Genomic DNA, 19,728 nt, shown 5'->3' with positions numbered 1-19,728 from the left:
AATACACTAAACAGGGAAAATTCCTCAACCACTACTCCTTATTACCGTCTGGTTATGTATTCAGTCACAACGGACCTGTCATACCCCACAGAAACACCCTTTTTTAAGATGTGGGGCGTGCAGCTCAAACGGCACAAGGCCGACCCTAGCCCAATAGAAAAAACAGGGTTTGGTTTAAGCCTGTCACCCGAATGGCCTCTGGCCACACCATCCTTTGCCTTACCCAAATTTCTACCCCTTCACTATACCATTGCAGATGGGAACCGTCCTACCGAGCGGATCCGCCACCTACGGGGTACAGTGCTATGGGGAAGCAAAAAACAACAAGGGCCCTGCTGGCCGCCGATCTCTGTGCCGGTCTTGTTCCTCACGACCACCGCCCAGTCAAACCTTAACCTGACCGGGGGAAATCAGGGAGAAAAAAAAATTTAAAAAAACAAAAACAAAAAAACACACACCAGTAGGAAGAGGCAAAAATAAACCAATCCTGATCCCCCCTGGGCCTCCGGAGGGGCACCTGAATCTGACTGAAGTAAAACAAGTTTTACTCTGTGTGTTGTCTGGCAGGCCATGCACAACCTCATTCAGGCCTGTCTGTACACAACAACAGGCAGACTTATTATACCGAGCACACAGTGTGATGTGCCCCTTCTGACAGGACTTGCACAACATGGTGCTAGGCCGTGTGTTCACAATTATATGCACTTGATACAGCGAACCCGCTGTTAGGCAGAAACCTGTGCAGTTCCCTTAGGGACCACTGCAAAAGGCTTAAGACTACAGGTGTTGGCAGCAAACCCAATTGGTAGCAGTCTGTACCACCCAGATTTACCTGGTAGCTGTGGCTGAGCAGCCAGACTTCTCTCAAGAAGAGTTAGGCAGTATATAGAGTATACAAGAGAGGTACAAAGATACAGTAGCACAAGCAAACACTGACCAGAGCTTGGGTATAAAAGTATATAATTATTTATTTAAAAACACACTTTGCAATATACACTAACACTGTGGCAAGCAAGTTCAAACACAGTCACTATTAATATATATACATCCCTGATTACTTATTGAACAAGTTTTAGTTAAAACACCACTTATTTTCAGACAGGTGTGAGCGCCTAACCTAAGATGGCACTCCAATAAGTTAGTTAAAAAGGTAGGGAAAAAGGCAGAATTAGGAAGATGCACAATACCAACACTTTGAGGAGAACCAGAGCAAGTCAGAAAAGGCAGAGTCTACTGAGGAGTAAGAAAGTCATAGGCCAGGCCCACTCTTGGAGAGAGCAAGATCACACAGTTGAATAGTACTTTACAGAGTCGTTGCAGATAGTTTGAAAAGGGTTGGATCAGTTGAGAAAAAGTTAGTTAGCAGGTCCCAAGTCACCCCAGGATAGAAAGTCAAGGATTTACGGGACACCTTGAACAGTCTGTTGCAAGGGAGACCAGGCGGGACACAGTACCTGAAATAGTGAGAAAGCTCCAGCGGGGGCAGTTGTTCCTGGCAGCGGGTGCAAGTCAGTGCTTCGTCCAGGGGAAGAGAAGATCTCGACGTGGAGGAAAGCTGGAGGTCGTTGCACTGCCAGGGAAGAAACCAGCCGCAGAGTTTCCCGGTTAAAAGGTATTACCCTTTTATTCGCGGTAGTGGTGAAGCATGGCTATCCGGCCGCCAGGGTGCTTGGCATGGGCGATTCGACCACGAGACGATCCAGGAAGGCGAAAAGGAGGGCGAACTGGTTATCCCCACCAGTTCAGAGGAAGAAGACTCTCCGGGATGAAGATCTTCTCTGTCGTTGGGAGGTGGTGAGACGGTTCAGCAGGGCTCCAACGGTGGTGTCGTCGTTGCAGGTCGGCTCAGCTTCTCCCTCTTCGGATTCTTTGGTCCTGTGGCGACTTCTGAAGTTCCAGTCCCCAAAGCCCTGCTTTTATGCAGAAAACCCCCATTCATCAGTCCTAGCTGTCACTCAAACATGCTAAGTGGTGAGCCGGACGGCTCACCACTGGGCCAGTCACAAAAGAGTGCGACTTGAGTTGCCAAGGCAACTCAGTCCAGGGTGCCTAAACCCCCCTCCCACACATCCTGTAGACCCTGACAGAGTGGCACCACCTTTGGAGGCTTCTGTGGAGAAGCCTGCCAAAAAGTGGAACAAAGGGCTCGACTTGGGTTGGAGTTACAGAGGCGAACACAAACACCATTTTAAAATCGAGTCCTGGCAAAAAGACCCAAAGGGGAATAAATATTAAATAAATAACCCAGCGGTATCTTTAACATTGCACCAAAAAAGTGGTGCGTTTAAAATGAATGGGAAAATCCTGCGTGGTAACCACTGCCACCAGCCAGAAACTCGACGAGGGGGGACTGCACAGTGCCCCCTCGAAAAACAGACCCAGGGGCAATCTAATTACCCCTACCTGTACTTCGACAATATGATGGTTTGTACTGGTTCTGTTCACAATTTAAGACTAGTAAAGTCAATGGTCACTTTACATGCCCTGGGAGACAGTAGTCAGTCCCAGGGTATGGAGTCTATGTTTGGGGGTCACTATGACACCCCTGTGTTACTGCACTGAGGGTGCTGTGTAACACACTTACCAAAAATACATGAAACCCTATGGAGGAAAAGATCCCATAGCCCATAAAACACATTACAAAGTCAAAGGATATCTCAAATCATGTCTAAGAGTGGGAGAAAAAGAGTCTCACTCTTAGCAGGAGAATAAAATAAACCCCAAAATTCCAGCAAAGCTGCTGGGGGACTCACTAGATTTGGGAAATTAGCCTTAACAGAGAATTCTCCCTAACACCCGCTGTACGAATTGTCTGTTCCCCTTCACCACTTCGCACTTTCCCTCTCCTACCTCGGTGCTGGGATCGGGCTGAGGAAGTGAAGACGGGCTCTGTCCCTCACTACCACTCACGTAGAGTGAGCCAGCACACCAGTCGCAACTACTCTCTTACGGCTCCCGGCCTGCAGTCTCAACCTTTGCAAGGAAGGCGCCACAGCCCTCTGTGATCCCTCTCATCTCCCTCTCCTGTCTCCCGGTGCTCTCCCGTCACAGATTACCTCCAGGCTTTATCTGCCCCAGGGACCTTCCACCTACGCTAGGCGGCAGGGGAGCTCCTGACCGCCATGAGATGAAATCACCTCACCCATCCGCTCGCTTCCCCCCCATCGGTGGCGCATACTAAGTGTCCCCAGTGCAACTCCTCGCGCCAGGAGCGCGAAGAAAGAAACCATAGAGAAAAAAAAATGCCAGCCATATTAATGTGCACAAACTGCCCATATCCACACAGAAACCCCGAATAAATGCAGGTTTACATATATGACAATGCATTACTTACCGTAAAAGCATTTCTGATGGTTGTATCTGCTTAGATTCACATGCTGTGCATAGGTCCGACATCCAGTGTTCACTGCGGAGTAATGCATTTTGTTTTTCGTAGTCGAAAAGGGGACATCGACAAGGCGTGTCTGTAAAACCATCCCTATAGTGACGTGCGGTGTACCCACAATCCCTCACGCGTCGAGGTCCCTCTGTTTGTATTTTTTCTGCCCTGAGGGAGCCTTCTAGACGTGAGTGAGTACAGAAAGAGAGCGATATAAAAGGATGTCTATGTTCCTTCCATCCGAGCGGGGAGGAAGGGTGGACACATGTGAATCTAAGCAGATACAACCATCAGAAATGCTTTTACGGTAAGTAATGCATTGTCTTCTGATGTTTGTTAATCTGCTTAGAATCATATGCTGTGCATAGACTAGCGAGCAGTACCCGGAGTTGGAGGTGGGTTGTGGGTTGTGAGAAGGAACAGTAGAGAAAAGGTGTCTTAATACTGCTTGTCCCACCTGGGAATCAGCTCTAGAGTGGGAATCTAGACAGTAATGTTTTGTAAAGGTGTGTACAGAACTCCAGGTTGCCGCTTTGCAGATGGACTCAAGGGGAACATTTGCAATGAATGCTATGGATGCTCCAGTGCCACGAGTAGAGTGTGCTCTTGGCTTGAAGGGTAGTTCTCTCTTAGCAAGAGTATAACAGAGAGTGATGCATTGAACAATCCATCTAGATATAGTGGATTTTGATACTGCATCTCCTTCTCTTCCTGCTGCCACCGAGACAAAGAACTGATTAGTCTTTCTGAGTGGTCTAGTTCTTTCCATATAAAACATGACAGCTCTGCGCACATCAAGTGTATGCAGGCTCTTTTCTCCTAGATTTGAAGAACGTTGGTAGTTCTATTGACTGGTTGACATGGAATTTAGAGATGAATTTCGGTGCAAATCTTGGGTGTATGCGTAGAACCACCTTATCTCTGAACAGTTACAAAAGGGTCTAGAATAGAAAGAGCCTGTAGTTCACTTACTCTCCTAATGGAGGTGATCGCTATTAGAAAAGCAGTCTTAAGAGTGAGGTCTTTAAGAGTTGCCGTGTGCATGGGTTCAAAGGGTGAACCCATGAGCCTGGTGAGTACCACATTTAGGTCCCAGCCGGGAGCTGGGTTTGCTATTGGAGGGTGTATCCTTTTTACCCCTTCCATGAAGGCTTTGATAACTGGGACTTTCCACCATGACACTTTGAGTTGGGAAGTGGTGTATGCAGAAAGTGCCGCTAGGTGGACTTTAATAGAATTGAATACTAGACCTGAGTCTAGCAAATGGGTCAGGTACAGAACAATGTGTGTGGGAGAGCAGTCAACGGGGTTGATGCTTCTTCCTCTACACCAGATGACAAATCTCTTCCATTTGCTAGAATAACAGTGACAAGTGTTTTCTAGCTTCCCTCAGGATGTCCATGCACCTTTGTGGAAGTTGTAAATGTCCAAATTCTATGACCTCAGGAGCCAGGCTGCTAAGTTCAAGGTTTGAGGGCATGGATGCAGTGTCCTGCCCTTGTCCTGTGACAGCATGTTGTACGGGCATGGCAGTTTCACTGGTGGAGACAGAGACATCTCCATCAGATGAGCGAACCATGGTTGCCGGCCCACATAGGGGCCACTAGTATCATGGTAGCTTGTTCCCGGTGCATCTTGTGCACAATCTTGTTGAGAAGGGGAATCGGGGGGGAAAAGCATAAACAAATTTCCCTGACCATGGAATTGATAGACTGTTCCCCTTGGACTGGTGCTGAGGGTACCTGGAGGCGTAATCTTGGCATTGTTAGTTCGCCAGAGTTGCGAACAGGTCTATTTCTGGGAACCCCCACTGTGTGAAGACGTCGAAGACGATGCCTTCGTGTAACCGCCATTCGTACTCTGCGGGCAGGGGGAAATCTCTGCTGAGTTCGTCTGCTAGCAGATTTGAGTTCCCCTGGTACATATTGTGACAGTAGGAACATGTGTCTGAGAGCCCACTTCCAGATGTTCTGGGACAGCTTGGACATTCCTGGAGAGTGGGTTCCCCCTTGCTTGTTGAGGTAGTACATGGCTGTGGTGCTGTCCGTGAGGACCATCACCGTCTTTCCTTGTAGGTGTTCTTGGAAGGCTTTCAGTGCCTTGAACACTGCCAGTAACTCCAGTAGATTTATGTGCTTGGATGCTACGCTCAGAGTCCACACTCCGTGAGCAGTCTGATTGGATAGATGAGCCCCCCATCCTGTGAGGGATGCGTCTGTGGTTAGAGTGGCTTCCACTGCGGGTGTGGCAAAAGGTTTCCCTATTAGCAAGTTTTCCTTCGTCCACCACCGTAGCGAGAGAACCAAGGCCTGCGAGACCACCACTAGATCGTCCCATTGTCCGCTGGCCTGACACCACTGGCTGTTGAGCCACTTTTGCATTGGGCGCAGGCGCGCATGAGGTACCAAATAAATACATGACGCCATCATTCCTAGCAAGCGCATTGCTTTGCGTACCATCACCTCTCGACCTGCCACATATTGGGGAATCTGAAACCGCATGTTTTGGACCCTCTAGTTGGAGGGGAAGACGAGGCCGTCCTTTGTTCGAATTAGAGCCCCTAGGAATTGTTTGATCTGGCTGGGGTCTAAGCTGGACTTCTTGTTGATGGAGAAGCCCAGTTGGAACAAAAGGTTGTCATGATGCCTGCCCCCGGGAAGCCAGACCAGGCCCAGCAACCCCGGAAGCAGGCATCATGCCATTTGAAGCATGCCCAAAAACCCCAGTTAGAGGCTGTTTGGGTGCAGTCCTGGCGCCTATGGCGCCAGGCTCATAAGGATAAAGTCAGTCCTGGCCATGCTGCATACTCACCTGGTGCAGACCATGCTGCACAAAGCCACAAGCCAAATGGGGCTTAGGAGGGACTATTTTACCTAAGGGACTACCTTTTTGTCGGGTGGGGGCTGTGGAAGAATACTTACCTGGGACTTCTTCCTAGGCTATCCAAACCACGCCCGGACAGCCAAACGTGCTTCGCGTTATTCTGCATTCAGCAGCGTAACGCTCACTGTGCCTCCAGCATCTTCCAGTCTTCGGCCACGCCCGCTTCAGCCCTGGACCACCTGGAAACGAAAAGAAAGAAGAAGAGGTTCAAACTTGAAACCTTACCTGAATTCTTTATCCATCGCGCCGTCGATCTTGAAGGAGGAGTCATCGCACGCGCATCGTCACGCACCTCGCAGCGCCGCGCTGCACTCACCATCCAGTGCAGCTTTTCCTCACTCCATCGCAGACTCTGCATTTCCACACCGCTCTCCGATATCTAAGGGGACAAGAAAAGCCAGGTGAGCACGGGAATGCAAAAGGGCAATACAAACTACCCCCAAAGACTTAACGGATTACCACGGGGGGTACTCACCTCATCTTGGGTCGGCCCAGTTAACTCTGCATCACCGCCGCAACCCGGCCTCTAAGGGGAAACCACTGGACATTACAAGCAACCCCCCAAAGACTTACCTGATTTACCGCAGGGGGTACTCACCTCATTTCGGGTCGGCGCAGTTAACTCTGCATCATCGCCGTACCCCGGCCCCTAAGGGGAAAACCACTATAGACTTACCTGACTCTCACCAACTGCCCTTTGGACTCTTCGTGGTGGTTAAGTCGGCAACCTACAAGGAATCGGAAAGAGTGAAGATCAGACATTTGAACTCTTACACACTATTGGATCCTAGAGTCAATACTGGAAACTCACCAATTCCTCCACGCCAGTGAAGTAACTGGTCGTCTACGCGCCCCTGCGCTCGATGCAGGATGGAGAGCCCACCTTTCTAAACAATCAGGTGAGAACAAGAGTTAACATCGGGAGTGGTCAGTGGGCAGACAACGGGAGTGGAAGGTGGGTAAACGCTCGAATTACGGGAGGTTAATTCCCTTTCTCCTTTGCAGAAAGATATTCATACGAGCCGACAAATGAAGTAAGTGGGGGTGTCCAGTCAGTCATCTCGGCTCTACGTGGCACCAGGCCGGTCCAGATCGACGTCCCTGTGGGAGCCAGGTGAGCGTAACAAAGGTCTACAGTCTTTTGGGTATTGGAGAAGCATGTTTTGTAAGAATCCCCTGTTATGAGCCAATCGTCGAGGTAAGGGTATACTGGGATGGACAACCTGCGCAGATGGGCCGCTGCCACTGCCAGTACTTTTGTGAATACCCTTGGTGCTGATGCTATCCCGAAGGGTAGCACTCTGAACTGGTAGTGTTTGTTCTCTATCATGAACCTGAGGTATTTTCCATGCGCTGGCAACATTAAAATATGAAAGTATGCATCTTTCATGTCCAGTGTTGTCATGTAATTCCCTTGTGATAGCAAGGGGATTACTTCCTGTAAGGTTACCATGCAAAACTTTTGGGGTTTGACAAATTTGTTCGCTGGACGCAGATCTAATACAGGGCGCATGGTTAGGTCCTTTTTGGGTACAAGGAAGTACACTGAATAAATACCTTCCGTTACCCGAGATAGAGGCACAAACTCTATAGCTCCTTTTTCCAGTAGCTGTTCCACGTCCTGTAGAAGGATGGCGAGGGGGGTTTGTATGTTGGGGAACTGTTGAATTCTATGCAGTAGCCGCGGGCTATGGTTGATAGTACCCAACAGTCTGATGTTATTCCCTCCCATGCTGGAAGAAACGATGTTAACAGGCCCCCGACCGGCGATGCATGGGAGGGGACCCGAATCTTCGGGTCATTTGCTGTTATTGGCCTGGGAGCCTCTAGGGGTAGAGGCCAGACCTCTCCCCTTGCCACGGCATTGGCCTCTCTGATTGTACTGGCCACTATTACCTTGGTTAGAGGACCAGTTGTTCGCAGAGTATTGTTGTTGTTGATTCTGCTGCTGGCGTTGGCCACGAAAAAGGCGCTTATTGCCATAGCCGCGTCTGTTAGGGGGCCTAGAAATCTGGTCAAGGGTCTTGATAGTGTCAAACTCCTTTTTAGCATTTTCTAGGGCCTCATCAAAGAGATTGGTACCCTCTATAGGTTTGTTGATCAGGGAAGCCTGTGTTTCAGGTTTAAACCCCGAATTGCGCAGCCAGACATGGCGTTTGAGGAGTATCCCTTGGACTAGGGAAAGCCCAGCAGTCTCTGCAGCATCTAAAGTGTTTTTAACGATGCTTTGGTTCAGTAGTGTCCCTTCTGTGATTGTGGCCAGAAGGCGTGTAGGCAGGGGTTCTGGTGCCTCTTCAGCGTCGCTACGAAGTTTGCTCCACTGTGCGTCTGCGTAGCTTGCTAGTAAAGAGTTATTAGCGGTCCTTGCTGAGAAAGCGGCGGAAGCTGCGATTCTTTTCCCCAGGGCATCCAGCTTTTTCCCCTTCTTGTCTGGAGGTGCCTCGCTGGTGGACAGTGGCACCCCTGCCCTCTTCCTTGTATTAGTTACTACAAGGGAGTCTTGTACGGAGTGGCCCCTGACATACAAAGGGCCAGAAGGAGATGGACCAAAGAGTTTTTCTATTCAAGGGTTGACCACTCTGCCCAACGCAGGAGTGGATAGAGAAGGGGTGATTCTTCTTTTTACTGAAGCAAGGAGTGGAATGGTTTGACTGATAGGGGGTTTCTCCTTGATTACTTTTTCCACAAAGTCAATGTCAGGAGAGGTCTCCCCTGTGTCTAATTCGAAATGCGCTGCTGCTTTGCGCAACAGTGCATTAAACATAGGCTGGTCATCTATAGGAGAAGTGTTCCTAATAGGCGAGTCTTTGGGAGGAGATAGGGTTATGGCATCAGGATCAGAGTACGCTGATGGGGACTGCCAGGGGTGTGAGGTGACTACCTCTAGTTCTTCTCCGAAGCCCCCTGCACCTGTATCTGGATCTTCTTGAAAACCCTCCTCCTGTAGGTTTTGTTCTTCCTCTACACCCAAAAATTCATCCTCTTCCTGAAAATGTTGTTCCTCTTCAGTGAGGTCATACACATCTAATTCCTCATGTGAAGGGAAAAGGAAAGGCATTCTCGAAGAGAAACACGATATTTCCAACCCCACTCTCCCTACTGTATGTTGGCTGGCGAGGCCAGGCCACATGTTCGGTAGCGCCAAAGGATCTCCTCCGTCTCATCTCCTCCGTCGAAGATCTTGTTCGGCGGAGAAACAGCTTTGCAGCTACGTCGAGGGGAGGGATCTATGTGTTAATGTAATAAGTCAGGACCAAGGTCCAGGAAATATGTTTTGCAATGTCTCTCGAGGAGCTCCGCGTAAAGGCGACCAAAAGCTGGGTGGAAAAAAACAATCTGAGGGACCTCGACGCGTGAGGGATTGTGGGTACACCGCACGTCACTATAGGGATAGTGTTACAGACACGCCTTGTTGACGTCCCCTTTTCGACTACGAAAAACAAAATGCAATACTCCGCAGTGACCACTGGATGTCGGACCTATGCACAGCATGTGATTCTAAGCAGATTAACAAACATCAGAAATATATATATATATATGGAATTGTTGGGTTTTTCTAGGTTTTCTTTCTATATGATACTGGAAGAGGTCTTTAGCAGGTTTTGTGGGCAGTGGGAGGGAACTTTTACAATAAGCCATAAAAGCTTGGGATACAGAGGGAACATCCCTAAAAGCGAAAGGGGGTATGTGCATTCATTTGAAGGTGCAATATTATCCCCCTAAGGGTCATCTCCCCCAATGTGGTCCACCCTCATAAAGTCACACCCAGGGTCAAGATCAGGTAGCGGCTGCCGTCCCCTGGCCACATGTGGAGAGGCTATCCCTGGGAAAGTAGTAATGACATAATTGGATTCATCACACAGATTACAAGGAAATTGGCCTAGCATAACCGGTGAGACTACAAACCCAAAAGCCTCAAATGTTCTATATATAGGTTTGAGAACTCTCTGGGCAAGCCCAGGTGTGGAGCTTGTGGAAATGGAAAGAGAGCAATAGGCCTCTCCAAGGTTTGTGAATCACTATGGAGTCACCTGAGAATAAAATAATTAAAGATACAAAGTATCTTATTCTTTGAAGCAAAGACCATGAGCTATGGAGGCAGGGACCAGTGAATATATTCTGTATACTGTTGTATCCACAAAAAAAGCACCCGGGTCAGAATCAGGGATACTCAACATAACAGAGGGGTGTAGTGTTTTTCTTAAATAGTAATTTCAAAGTTGTTTTAAAAAGTTAGAGTGGAATTTGTCATATAATTGGAGTTTTGACCACAATTTTAGAAATGTTTAGTGTTATGGCTTTATGACATTCTGAAATAGATCACTTTCCTAGTGCTATTAATAATTGCACCAATTAGCTTTTTTTTTTAAATGTCCATATTTATGTTTGCATAATATCGTATAATATGAACGATTCATATTTGTAACAGGAAACAAGAATATACTTACAGTAAAATTAATGATGTCATAATGCAGATGCAGCTGTTTTTGTTTGCTAACATGTATGGCTCCAGATTCATCTTGCTTCACCTTGTGACATAAGAAAGTAAGAAAACATGGATTGTGTAATTTGTGCTTATGAATTGAACAAAAACATATTTACATAAGCATGTACCAAGAATTGCTTAAGCACAGCAATTTTAGATTTTTAACAGTGCATTATCTCATATGAAATCTCATATGTATCTCTATACAGTGAGATAGCGCAATAGGATGCAGGCCTGACAACAGGTAAGGTAATAGGTTTGACTTCTGCCAGGACCAACTCAACCTTTTATCCTTTTTGGGCAGCTAAAAAATTAGAAAGTGAGTTGGGAAAAAAGAACACGTGATTCAGATGTCCAAAGACAATTCAATTTATGATGTACCCTATACGAAACACCATTTTGTGGAATATTGTATGAACCCTCAAATCGACATTAAAAGTCAAAACGGAATACCTCACAGACAGGGTGCTTTTCATGGGCACAGACATCTGAGGAGACTTCATAATTGGGCTTTCTGGAGTTTGGATTTTAACAAAAAGTCTGGGAAAACTTCCCCAAATCGCAATATACTCTTTCTCAGTGGGAACTGAAAAACGCAGTTTTCATTTGTGCTGGGTATTTACTTTAGTTTTGCTGAAACTGTACAAGGGAGAGGACTAGTGCAGTGGCAGTGCTCGTCAGACAGGGGAGCCCAGCAGGGGACCTTTTCTGATTGACTGTGTGGGTGAAGGGGCCAGACCTTCCAGAACTTCGGTTGATTCCTCTGAACCAGATACAGTGGCAGAAGCAAGAGCATCAGCCAGAACTATATGGAGAGTTTACTGCCCAGTGCTTCCTCCTCCATAGGCCCCCTGATTTTACATTTCCCAACCCATAGGCTTCCTTCCACATTCCTTGTTCTGATCACTGCCATGTTTAAGCTTCGACACCCCAGGAATCCAACTAATTAGAAAACGAAAGAAGTGTCTTCATTCCCACGTGCGTGTGATCATTGGTTTGGTACCTTTCGGTTGCACAAAGTGCCTGCATAAGGCCTTAATGCTATAGAGAGAAATGGGTTCGGAATCAAAATATTCGGTTGACTTGGCACTGCAACACTTATGTCAATTTGCTGGATCAATTATTGTTATTTCTGGTCTTGCTCCACCATATACACTAATCAGAGCTTGTTCAACAATATTTGAACCAAGTAGATGTTCTGCTGCAAGAAAATGCATATCTGAGCTTTCACGTTCCAGGTGGAGCAGTGATTTTGCTTCCTGACCAATCAAAAGCTTCACAGCCCAAGGCAACCCAATGAGAGAGGGTGAGAAATATGCTGATGGGGAAGAACTGCTGGTGCTCCTTTGGGAAACACAGTGCTCCGCGATTAACCACCAAGCAGTCAACCTTTGTCCACATGCAGGAAGGCAGTCCTAGTCCCAGCAAAACTAAAATAAATACATAGCACAAATGAAAACAGTGTTTTTCTGTTCCCACTGAGATCACATTCTGATTTGGTGAAGTTTCTCCAGACGTCTTGTTAAAATCCAAACTTCGGAAAGCCTATTTATGAAGTTGTCTCCAAGGTATGAGTCCATGCAAAGCACTTGGTCTGCAAAGAATTTCTGGTTGACTTTTACTATCCTAATATTGGACATTAGGGGGGGTCATACATTAGTCCGCATTACTCCTGGCAGCAATTGGTGCTGGGCTGTGCCACCATGAGCTAATAATAGTGTATTTGCTTCTTCTTCTGAAGGTGAGATTAAGGGAGGGGAATGATACACTGAGTGTTCAGAGAATTTCTTTTAGTAAATCTCACCCTCTCTGTCCCGAGCCTCGCAGCACTACTGCTGGACCCAATGGATGTTTATCAGTGTCTTCGAAGCAAAGTGAGACTTTAGCTAACTCAACTAGGAACACTGGACCCTTCTAATGTTCACGTCTGGGAGGACCTCTCACCTTTGTTATGGATTCCATGCTTTCTTATGGCAGCACGCCCCACCTTGTGGTGTGTGTTGCCAGGGATCCACTAGGACCCGGCTTTCGCAATGTCGTTTTGGGTTCTCTGGTTAGACCTTGGACCTACCAGTGCTGGAGTGGTCATCCCCCTTTTAGGACTTGTGTTTTGCAGACAAACCATCTTATATGGAGTGCTGAGGGGAGACTTTGTTTCCTCTTCTCTTTGTTCCAAGTAGCATTATTGCTACTTTCAAGGCATCCTCTAAACAGGCTGGTGGAATTAGCTACTTTTTGACTTTTGTTCTGGATGCATTCATCGCAGGGTGCGTTTTTAGGTACGATAATGCACTTTAGGGTACCATATACTCAAAATGGCCTCTCCTCGTGTTTTAAGTCATGTTCAAGATGGCATGTCCTTTGTTGTCTGTCCCTCTTGCACTTGCAAAGTGGTGGAGGGCCCGCTTTCTTCATGCACTTTTGCCAGGCTTCTTGCAAAAAGCCTGCAAAGGTTCTTGTTTGTGTGTGGGCTGGCAAGAACTTGGGAGAGGTGCTGTCTGTCCCAAATCAACATTCCACCAGGGGCTTAGAGGTCACTGGACAGATTCTGGGAGACTGGCTGTCCACTGTTGGACAGCCATCTCCAAGTTTGAATGTTGCAAAATGTCCTTATCGGAGCGTTGAAATCGCCACCAGACCATTTTATGGACATAAAGAGACAAGCTGGACCCAGGAACCAAGACAGCAACTGGAGCTGAAGCGATCCAAACCAGACTCCAACAGTGGGTCAATGGAAGACTGCTGCGGAAACCAGCATTGGCTCAGCAAATACAATTACGTCGCAAACCGTAACCTTCTAATCGACATAGACGACCTCCGAGAGGTGCCTTCCTCCCTAAGACTGATGGGATCAACCAGTCAACAGACCTACTCAAAGTAGATTGCCTGTTTCCGATTGTAGGAGCAAGCATCTTTGCATTTCTTCTGCAAGTCCAGAAACCAGATTTTCATCATTGCAAGGACTTTGGTCTGACCAAACTGCTGGAGCTCTTGGTGGGCGACCTCAAAGCTCTGCTGAGACTCTGGAAATCTCCTGTGCTGCCATCCTGCAGTAGACGAGCCTGCAGGAAGACCGAAGTTCTATCACTGAGTTGCAGAGTGTCTACTGACTCTGTCTGGGGTCAATGCAAGACGTGCATCCATGAAGCTCTCTGAGAATCTCTCCTTTTTGGAAATGAATATGGGTGTGCCCAGTCTGAGGTCCCCAGAAGAAACTAATGACAAGCAGTGGTGAAGGCCTTTAAACCGGTGGCCAAATGACCCTGCAAGGCAACCACAATGGTGATTCTGGTCTTCCACAGCGATTTACTGTTGCATCGGACTGTTCCTACCGTTCTACGGCTGCGTGGCCCCAGATTACATATCTCTTGAACTGCCCTCATTCCCGTTGGGTTCACATTACGGACACACTGGTGTCTGGATCTGTACTTCTGAGTCATCCTTCTGAACCCCACGGGTGGTAGTTACACCTCCTTCCACTGAAATTCGACTTGAGGCCCTTACGTCCCAGTTTCGCATTTTGCGTTTGCCCTGCACTAACTAACTTCAGTACTTTACCTGCACTAGAGGGGTGTGCCCTCCTGGACTACTCACCTCTTCCCCCAGAAACCTTTCAGGACGCCTAAAGGACTATCAGAATATGGTACAAACTAAGGCTGGATTTATGAAGTTGTAGCATTTGGTGTGCATATCGTATCATTGTAATGCCTATGTATTGATATGTGCTTAATATCTGCTCTCCCTACTTTGGTGAATGCATTTATGATATGATATATGATACAATATGATATAGGTGACACAAGACAAGGAAGGGAGGGACAGAGGAGGACAAAACAACAATCTTATTAGGCCTTGCGTCATTCAGATTGCACAAGGGGGAGAAGTGCCAGGGGGCAGAAGTGCCATGGGGAGGAGGGGAGGAGACTGCTCGTAAGTACTTCAGTTGGTGGCTCACGAGTGCAGAGAGTCAGGGGACTGTAGTGTTGCATATACAGTCCCTTAAGTGGTTGGGAGGCCCAGAGGCAATGCAAGGGCAACTGGTCGTGCAGGAACCTGGTCTCGTGAGTTCAGTGGGTGGCCAGGTAACTAGAGTGCGCAGCAGACAGAGATATCAACAATGGAGCGGTAGGGAGAAAGCGGAAGCAAAAAGGAAGCTCTTGAGTTGCCTCCGGAACATTAGATGGTCCTGCTCAAGAGGCAGGAAGGCTATTCCAGAGAGAGAGCTACCCCCTACTATCTGCCCGGAGAAGCGTCTGACAGTGTTGGAGGTGGATGAGTGGAGGGCTCGAGAAGGAAGATGTTTAGGAAGAGAAAGTTGGATATAGTGTGGTACCAGGCCCCAGAAAGCCTTGTGGACAATGCAGAGGGTCTTGAACTTGATCCTTGCAGCCACAGGGAGCCAGTGGAGAGAACTCAGGGCTGGAGAGAGAAGATCCCTGGGCTTGAGGCCAATGACAAGTCTTCCAGTCCTGTTCTGGATAAGTTGTAAAGGGAGACGAGTAGAGGCAGGCAGATTTAGAAAGAGGCTGTTGCAGTAGTCCAGCCTAGAGAGGACCAGGGCTATTCAGACAGTGAGCTTCTGGAGGAAAGCGAGAAAAGGAAGAATACCTCTGAGGAAGTGCAGTTGATAGTTTGACTTCTTAGAGACGTTGGAGATGTGAGGAGAGAAGGCGAGAGTGGAATCGAAGATGACCCCAAGGTTCTTAGCCTCAAAGGAAGGAGCAAGTAGAAGGCCCAGGGTGGGCAGCCAGAGTGAGAGAGCGAAGGCGGGAGCAGGTGTCCCAATGAGGAGCATCTCAGTCTTACTGGCATTAAGGTAGAGATCGTTGGAGGTACAGCATTCCTGAATTGCGGACAGACAGTCTGGTATGGGAGAAGGTGCAGGAGAGTCTGTAGGGAGCCTGAAGGAGAGCTGGGTGTGATCCGCCTAACACTGAAAGTTACAGCAGAAAGTAGAGATGTGGTGGGCCAGACGCGCCAGGTAGTGGGTAAAGAGCCAGGGAGAGAGGTTAGACCCCTGGGGAACACCAGAATTAGAGAGAGGGATGGAAGAGAGAGAGAAAAGACCCAAGTTGGACCAGGGAGGATCGATCAGTGGGAAAGGAGGCAAACCAGTGAAGGGCCTGACCAGAGATGACAAGATTGTTGCGGAGACGATTCAGCAGGATGGAGTGGTTGATCATGTCAAAAGCAGAGGATAGAACAAGGAGAATGAGGATAGAAGGAAGGTTAAAGTCAAGATTGGAGAGCAAGTCTTCACAGGTGTTCAGGAGAGCCGTTTCCGTGCTTCTGGCTGCTCTGAAGCCAGAATGATGGTCATGGAGACAACCAACAGATTCAGTATGTAGATTAAGCTGGGAGATGGCCAGCTTTTCCAGGATTTTGCCAAGGAAAGGAATGAAGGAGGTTGGGTGGTAGTTTGCAGGAGAGGAAGGATCGGCAGCAGGCTTCTTAAGAAGGGGGTGCACAAGAGTGCTTGAGGGGGAGGGGAAGGTTCCAGTGGCAAGAGTGATTGCAGAAATCAGCCAAGGCTGGATCAAGGGTGTCAATGTGGTCCTTAATGGTTTTGGAGGAGCAGGGGAGCACCTGCTTTGATGAGACTTTCATAGATCAAACTTGTCTAGAAACATCGTCGGGAGTGAAAGGGGGACAGGGGAGAAAGACAGGAGAAAGGGCAGAGAGGGGCCTGGAATGGTAGAGGGAGAGGAAGAGGAGATAGAGGCAGAGAGAGTGGACATGATGTCCAGAGTTTAAGTGGTGAAATGAGATGCCAAAGCCGTGCCAAAGAGGGCCTGGGAGACAACAGGAGAGGTAGAGACTGCAGCAGGATTGGCCAGCTCATTGCAGATTTGGAAAAGTTCAGCTAAGTTGTTAGATGCAGCGGAGATGCAAGGTTTGGATGTAAGCTCTCTTCTTAGAGAAGACAGAGTCTGTATTGGCTTTGTAGCAGGTGGCAGGCCAGTTTGTCAGGGGTGGCGCTGCAGCGAAAGCCTCCACTGACACACGCTTCATGGGCCGGATGACCGAGAAGGTGGGTGGCAGTGCTGGGGTTGTCTTAACCTAAGGAACAGAGATCTAAAGGTGAGAGGAGGGAAGAAAGTGGTCCGTCCAAGAGAGAGAAGTGGTGAGAGGGTTGGAGAGGGGGAGGTCTGATGAGATCAGAAAATCCAGGCTGTGCCCTGCAGAGTGAATCGGACCAGAGGGTAGAATGGAGAGAGAGAAAGAGAGAGAGTTGCAGAGGTTGCGAAAGAGCCCAGAGGAGTGGCTAGTAGCATCCAAGTGGATGTTCAGGTCTCCACGGAGGAGAAGTTGAGAAGTAGCAGCAAGGATAGAGGATGAGAGGTCAGTCCATTCAGAGAGGAAGACCTGGCCAGGCGACCTGTAGATGGTGGCCACAGTGAGAGAGAGGCCAGGAGAGACTGAAAGCCCGCAGACCAGGCATTCAAATGAGGAGTAGGCCTGCTTTGGAATGACAGAAGCAGGGATCTACTCTGGGAAAATCAGGACTACTCCCCACCAGGACGGTTGGTTCTGGGTTTGGAGAGGATCTTGTAGTGATTAGGGAGGAGAGTGTCAAAACTTGTGACAGAGCTTGCCGTGAACCAAGTTTCAGTGAGACAGAGTACATCCAAATCAAACTCTTCCAGGAGACGGCAGATATCCAAGGAGTGTTTGAGAGCAGAGCGAGAGTGTGACTGTTTATGCTGTTGAACCCCTTTGTCCTCCCGTACCTCCACACTCTCCTCACCTGAACCTTCGGAGTTGTCTGAGTCCAGTAGGTTCCGCCGGCTAAGGTAATCCCTTCCTTTTTTTAGTGGCACTTGCCTGCCTCGGAGAGAAGCCACAGTGACCGCTGACTGGACAGCTGTCCCGGGACTCCTCTTCCGGGAACAAGCCGGAACAAAAGGGAAAAACCCACACGGGGGAGGAAAAACCCTTTGCGAGGAGATAGATGGCAGGTGAGTAGGCGAAGATCCAAGGCAACTTGTTGGCAGGATGATGTGCCGAAATCCACAGGAGAGATCTCAATAAAGTAAATCCAACAAGGGAATAGGCTCCGGTGACTGAGGAGAATGCTGCCGGTGAGTATAGAATCCCTGCGACGAAGGGAATAGCCAGCTGAGGGAGGAAGGCAGCAGCGGAGCAAAACAGGGCCCAGAGGGACACGGCCCGGAAGGAGGGAGCAATAAACACCAGAGGAGAAAAGAGAAGGAAGGAAGGGAAAACTGGAGGACCGCTAGGGTGAAGAACGCGGCAAAGAGGAAAAACCCGCCGCCGAAGCAGGGACCGTGAGAAGGATAGACAGTTAGAAAAACCGCCGAAGGATCAGCGGAAGAGAAAGGGAGAAGGGAGAGCCACTGCCGGACGAACCGACAGACAGGGAGGAAAGCAAACCCCGTTCCGCAAGAAAAGCGAAACTAGCCGGCACCAATACCGCCGCAACGCCGAGGCGAGCAGAGGATAGCAGGAGAAGCCAAGAAAATAAAGCGAAGGAACCAAGGTAGCTGGAGCGAGAACCAGCGAAGTTGAAACGCAGCGACTGCCGGGAGTGGGGAGCAGATAACTTCCGGCAGTCCTGCGACCGGCCAATGGGCCGATACCAAACACAAAGAAGGGACTACATCCTTACCTGCCTGGTTGCAGTTTCCAACGTGGAAGGAGCCGCCACCCGCGGCAGCGATTGCGGATGACAGTATGCCCTCCTCCCCACCTAACCGCCCCGGGCTTTCCTGGGTAACGGCGGTGAAACTGAGTTAGCAACCTTGGTGCATGAACTTGAGAAGCCGGTTCCCATGAGTCCTCCGACTCAGGGTAGCCCTTCCAGCTCAGAAGGTATTTGAGACGCCCACGATAATACCTGGAATCGCAGACACGAGATACCTCGTACTCATCTGACTCCGGGGAAAGTGCCGGAGCAGACCTAGGAATGGGTCGGTGGTGTAGGTCAGGATAGTATGGTTTGAGAAGAGAGGAATGAAAGACAGGGTGAATGCGGCGAAGAGTGGAAGGAAGCCGGAGACGAAAAGCTACTGGATTCACCTTAGAAAGAATAAGAAAAGGTCCCAGAAATCGAGGAGACAGTTTGGAAGGCCGTGTCCATCTGGGCAAAAACCGGGTGGATAGCCACACATGATCACCGGGCTCCCAGGCAGGACATTCTCTTCGTTGTCGATCGGCACAGGATTTAGTCCGTTGTCTGCTGGCCTCTAGACTCCGGATAGCGGAAGTCTGGGCATCCTTGATATTCCCTAATACTTCCTCCGCTGCCGGGGAGTTGGTATAACCAGGAACCAATGGAAACACAGCACGGGGGCGAACCCCATACGTACAGAAGAAAGCAGAGAGTCCTGTGGCAGAATGCCTGGTATTGTTGTAAGAGAACTCTGCAGTAGGAAGCAAAGAGACCCAGTTGTCTTGATGTTGAGTAATGAAGCACCGTAAGTATTGTTCCAGGGTTGCGTTGAGGCATTCCGTCTGACCATTAGACTCTGGGTGAAACCCCAAAGACAGAGCTCTTTCAATGCCCAACCGATTGCACAAGGCAGTCCAAAACTTTGAGATGTACTGACTTCCCCGATCCGATACGATCTTATCGGGAAGACCATGTAGTTTAGACGTCCCGAGAAAAGACCTCTGCCATTTTGGCAGCAGTGGGCAGACCTGGAAGAGGGGAGAAGTGTGCCATCTTGGAAAAGGCATCCACCGTAACCATAATGCAAGTACAGGATTCTGAGACTGGCAGATCGACAATGAAATCGGTGGAGATCAGTCCCCATGGATGAGCAGGAAGTTCGACTTGAGTCAACAGACCCTAAGATTTCCCCAGGCAATACTTGGCTCTGGCACAAATCGGACAGGTTTTGACATACTCGTGGATTTCCTTCTTAGCGGCAGGCCAAAGAAACGTTCGGGAGGAGTTCAAAGGTGTTATCTGCCCCTCTATGGCCGGCCGAGCGAGAGTCATGACTCCACTTCAGGA

General features: G+C 48.8%; 1 protein-coding gene across 3 annotated transcripts in view; it reads right to left on the bottom strand.

Moving 5' to 3' along the window:
• The window catches only part of VPS8 (VPS8 subunit of CORVET complex), a 2,529,257-nt gene that overhangs the window by 1,903,182 nt on the left and 606,347 nt on the right, over positions 1-19,728 (bottom strand). For all 3 annotated transcript variants that reach the window (XM_069615741.1, XM_069615740.1, XM_069615739.1), the window contains exon 13: positions 10,711-10,791. In XM_069615741.1, coding sequence (XP_069471842.1) covers positions 10,711-10,791 — 81 coding nt within the window. The remainder of the gene's footprint in view (positions 1-10,710; positions 10,792-19,728) is intronic.

Source organism: Ambystoma mexicanum, chromosome 9 (assembly GCF_040938575.1).
Source record: "Ambystoma mexicanum isolate Mex_15411 chromosome 9, UKY_AmexF1_1, whole genome shotgun sequence".
Taxonomy (NCBI): Eukaryota; Metazoa; Chordata; class Amphibia; order Caudata; family Ambystomatidae; genus Ambystoma; species Ambystoma mexicanum.
Note: the sequence above shows the minus strand (reverse complement) of the source record. Positions and strands in the feature narration are given on the sequence as shown.